We start from the raw sequence: 4,800 nt of genomic DNA on the forward strand, positions 1-4,800 counted from the left end.
TAGCTAATTGGGTGGCATTTACAGCTTCCTCCAAAATGACTGTAAATAAATTCCCTATTCATCTTGTCCATCGCCTCTACAGTTTTCTCAAGAAGAAATGAAATCTACATACAGAAAGTTGAAATTGCGCTCGTAGCAGACTACACCAAGGTCACTCATTCGGTCAGTGACACCTGCTTGTTACTCCAATGCTCCAATTTCCTTTTAACTTTGATCACCGATTCAATATAAGTGTATATCTGATGAAACTCTCCCATGAAGTAATGGTATACCCAGATACTTACCTAGATCATTAGTCAAAGGAATTCCAGCTGTGCTGCTTAACCTTCTTACTCTCCCTAGATTAACATTATTAGAGACAAAAAGTCTAGATTTCTTTAAAGTCACTTTTTGACCTGAAAGCTAAACAGAATCTATTTAACACTTGCATGCGTTATAACCTACACTTATTGGTTTGATGCTTCCCCAAATAACATTAAATCATCTGCGAAGCAAACATGTGACAGATAAGGACCGTTATTTAAGATGGCTAATGGCTTCCAATTTCCATGTCTGACTTCTTCAAGTGCCAAATAAGAAAGCTTTTCTAAATAGAGAAGAGAAAGATATGGAGACAATGGATCTCCTTATCGTATACCCCTGGTTGTGGTAAATAAGGCAGTACATTGATCATTATAGATAACAGAAAAAGATGTTGATTTCACAATAAACATGATAAGACTAACCCAAGACCCTAGCAATCCAATTTCTTCAAGGACTTCCCAAATAAAGTTCCACTTAAGCTTATCATAGGCTTTTTCTGAGTCTATCTTAATGGCCAATGCACTTGTTTTCCTCTTCATAGACTTCATTGTATGAATGGCTTTCCGCACAACAATGATATTGTCAGTGGTGTCTCCGCAATATAAAACTACTCTATGTCTGAGCTACCAAATCTCTTAGCAAAGGTTGCAATCTGTCAACTAAGACCTTGCTAATTAATTTTAAGGGCACTGCACATAAGCTGATAGGCCTAAATTGAGAAATTTGCTCAGGTCGCTCTATTTTTGGTATTATGGTAATTAGCGTGTGATTGAGTTCTTCATTGAAACAACCACCTACAAAAAACTTTTGGACAAATTTACCTAATTCATGTCCTACTATTCTCCAAGTTTCTGGATAAAAACTTGGTGGAAATCCATCATAATCTAGACTCTTACTGGGGTGCATGTCAAACATGGCCCTTTTAACCTCGTCAGCAGTAATCGGTTTTGCTAGAGTAGAGACTTGAATGTCATCAATTTTCCAAGCAGAAAAAGGATTCAGAGGTGTCTTAGTACCGTCATCCAAATACAAGTTAGAATAAAATTGCACCACTTGATGCGTCATATCATCCTCATATGTGCACCAAGAGTTTTCATCTATTTTTAAGGCACAAATCTACTCTCGACATTGTCTTCCTTTCGAAATCGCGTGATAAAATTTTGAATTCCCATCCCCATAGTGTAACCAGTCCATCTTTAACTTCTGTTGCCACATAATTTCCTCTTGGTATAAATTAAGGTTGTACTCCTCCACTAAAACCACTTCCAAGTTACTTAGGAAATCATTATGCCTCATATCCAGCTTTTGATGGATGCCACTTAGCCTAGCAAATATACTTCTTTTGCATTTATGGAGATATCCAAAGGTTTCAAGTTTCCATTGAGTAAGTGCATTTGCTAGATGTCCCAATGTAGATGGCACAGAAACATCAGCAGTTCTCCAGTTGTCTTAAACAAATGTCGTAAATTCAGGAGGCTCCATCCATGCATTTTCAAATCTAAACTTATTTGGTGAGCGAAGATTTTAAGATGTTTTCAGACAGTGAACCAATACAGGGTGATGTTCCGAATAAGTCTTAAGGTAAATTGATCGCTTCTAATTGAGCGTACAATGTACACCATTTAGCATTGGCCACAGCTCTCTATCCAACCTCTCCCTTATAAAATTAAAACCATCATGCCGCTTACACCATGTATATTGTGAACCAGATGACCCAAGATCTAATAAATTACATGCAATTAACCGTCTAGCATTTAAGTACAATGAGCTATATTAACACCGATCTGCCTACATTTTTCCTCCGAACATATGACCTGATTGAAGTCACCTATAGCCATCTAAGCTAAATTGTGCAAAGCACTGGGCAACTTTAGTGATTGCCATAACAATTTCCTTTCTTTTACTTTTGGGCTTCCATAAACTGTTGTTAATAACCATTCATCATTCCCAAATTTTATCAGCATGTGGACTAAGTGTGAAAAATAGGCCAGAATATCAACCTCAATGTTCTTTGTGTCCCATAAAATCCATATACCCCTAGAAAACCCTATAGCTTCCACTCTAAAACAATTAGGTAAGCGTATACATTTGCATACTGTATTAGCATTTTCATCCGAAATCCAGGTTCCAAAATAATGATTATATTCAGCCTATATAATTGAATCAAAGTCCTAATATTTCTCACACATCTACGAGAGGATGCTCCTCTCACATTCCTACTTAAGATATTCAACATAATTAAAATTTTTCAAAGAAATTAGGAGTCACAATGGGCCACCACCAAAATTAAACCTGCATAATGTCCGTTACCTCCTCATCAAATTCCTTCCCACCTTCAGATAAATATTTTGAATTGTCTCTTTCTCTCGAGCAATGCCATTCACCTCTACTAATATCGGTTCCTCCATCATAATATGAATGGTAATTGATGGAAGATAGGTTGCTTGGTCATGTCCTGTATTAGAATTTCCATTATTCCCTTCACCCCTCTAAGCAACCAACATCCCATTATGTGCAGAGACAATTTCCTCCGTTGGCTTACTCATGACTAGCTTATTTATATTTTCAAAGGAAACAACTCGAACCGCATGCAGTGATTTTTTCCTTTTCCTTTGCACTGGTTGAAGTTAAGCTTCTATTAGAAACCTGAGTTGCATTTTGGAGATTCTACTATAGGATATCTTTATTAGTCCCACACTCCTTTTCTTCCATGTTTTTGGTAGAAATAGGCTTAATAGTTACAGGCACAAACTCCTCAACCTCCATGTTATTCTACTCTTCTTCTAACACTGTAAAGCAAGAACCAGCATGGCGTACTTGTTCTAAACTTTATTCCTGAATGCCTACTTTGGTTTTGGGGATGGGTGCTTTCCTGTAAGTTTTTTTAGCAACCATCCAAAGACCAAACTTGCTAGTTTCACATTCTCGTGGCATACCCCTTCTAGACTCATCCAAATTTAAACTGTCATTAACAGATGTATTACCATTAACCTCCCATTTAGTAAGACATACTTTAGTGTTGTGCCCAAAATGACCACATTGGAAACACACCATTCGCAATCCCTCATATGCAATTCTTGCCATTGTCCGCCGATAAACAGTTTTGGCACCAAAGATTTCCTTAGATCCACTTCAACACACAGATACGAGCAAACCTACCCCTGGTTGTCTCTAACGTTGTGCGATCAATCTTCAAGGTTCTACCTATCTCGTTTCCTATTTTTGCTAGGACATCTCGATCATAAAACTCTAGTGGCATTCTTGGTAATCAAATCTAGACTGCGGCGGAATTGAATATGGCTTCCTCTGAACGAAATCCTAGAGTCCATTGCTTAATTGTGAGATGATGCCCTGCAACTATCCACGGTTCGTTTGTGAGAGCATGAAAGTAGCTGGACTTGTTGCTAAATAGAAAACAGTAGTATTCGTTGTCTAATTCGACTACTTGAAATAAGTAAACTTATAAAATCTATTTATTATAAAATAAGTAAGGGACGACTTGATTTTGCTAATATTTTAATTATAATATATTTATTTGTAAAAAATAAATAAAAACAAGCATAAAATAAGTAAGAAAAAGTATTTATCTTATCTATTAAATGAATGAAAAAATAAAAAGATATTTACTTTACTTTTCAATGTACCTGTTAACCTGTTTTAATATTTATTGTTTTTTAATTTTTCATTAAAAAAATCATATATACTGATCTTAAAGTTGATGTTTTGTGAAGGGTCAAACCGTAAATTCAATATGGGCAATCTAGTAATCGTCAGACGAATTAAGAAAGGACTGTTTGGTAATGCCGCAAGTTTCTGTCTCCTTACCCCGTCCGGATTCTCCAAGGCGAAAAAACAGGTCCCCACTCCCATATAAAAACGACAATCCAAACGTGACCCAATTCGATCATAGACTCGTAAGCCTCTCTCCCACCTAACCAGCCACCGAACCCATCTTGCCTCGTAATAATCACACGTCCGCCGCCCAATTGTACCTGTCGTAGTCGTCGCTGTAGCATGGCTTGTGTTAGCTTCGCCAAGCTAAACGCCGCATCGTCCCAATGGATCGGGGGCCAGCAGTCTTTCGCTCAACGCCCCGGATCGTCAACTCGACTCGCCACTCGCAGAGTCTCCGTCCCGATCCGTGCTGGCGCTTACACCGACGAACTCATCCAAACCGCCGTTAGTTCTTTATTTGATCTTTTCTTTTTTTTTTGTTTCCTTTTCCAGTATAATTTTATTTTTCGTGTTTTGTTGGTTGATGATCGATGCTTTGCTATGAAAAGCTGAGCATAGCCATATATTCAATTATTCTTCTTTGATCTGTAAATTGTATATGTTATATATGTTCCAAATATGTTTTACTTAAAACTCAGAACAATCATATTTTTAATTATAAAATATTAATTTTAATTATTTTACTTATTACAATTCTTACGTTTCACTTATATAAGCGGACAACACTAACAACCAAATGGCGTGTAAACAGTCTGTTTTCTG

The 4,800-nt window shown here is 37.0% G+C and overlaps 1 protein-coding gene across 1 annotated transcript in view; it reads left to right on the top strand.

Annotated features, from left to right (window-relative positions):
* The first annotated feature begins 4,187 nt into the window (after positions 1 to 4,187).
* The window catches only part of PDE345 (Aldolase superfamily protein), a 3,482-nt gene continuing 2,869 nt past the window's right edge, over positions 4,188 to 4,800 (top strand). Inside the window, exon 1 of the mRNA XM_021430296.1 lies at positions 4,188 to 4,482. Within this exon, the coding sequence (XP_021285971.1) occupies positions 4,318 to 4,482 (165 nt within the window). The 5' untranslated portion in view covers positions 4,188 to 4,317. The remainder of the gene's footprint in view (positions 4,483 to 4,800) is intronic.

The sequence above is a fragment of the Theobroma umbraticum genome, unplaced genomic scaffold (genome assembly GCF_002168275.2).
Source record: "Theobroma umbraticum cultivar Fairchild unplaced genomic scaffold, ASM216827v3 scaffold_30.0, whole genome shotgun sequence".
NCBI classification, from domain to species: Eukaryota; Viridiplantae; Streptophyta; class Magnoliopsida; order Malvales; family Malvaceae; genus Theobroma; species Theobroma umbraticum.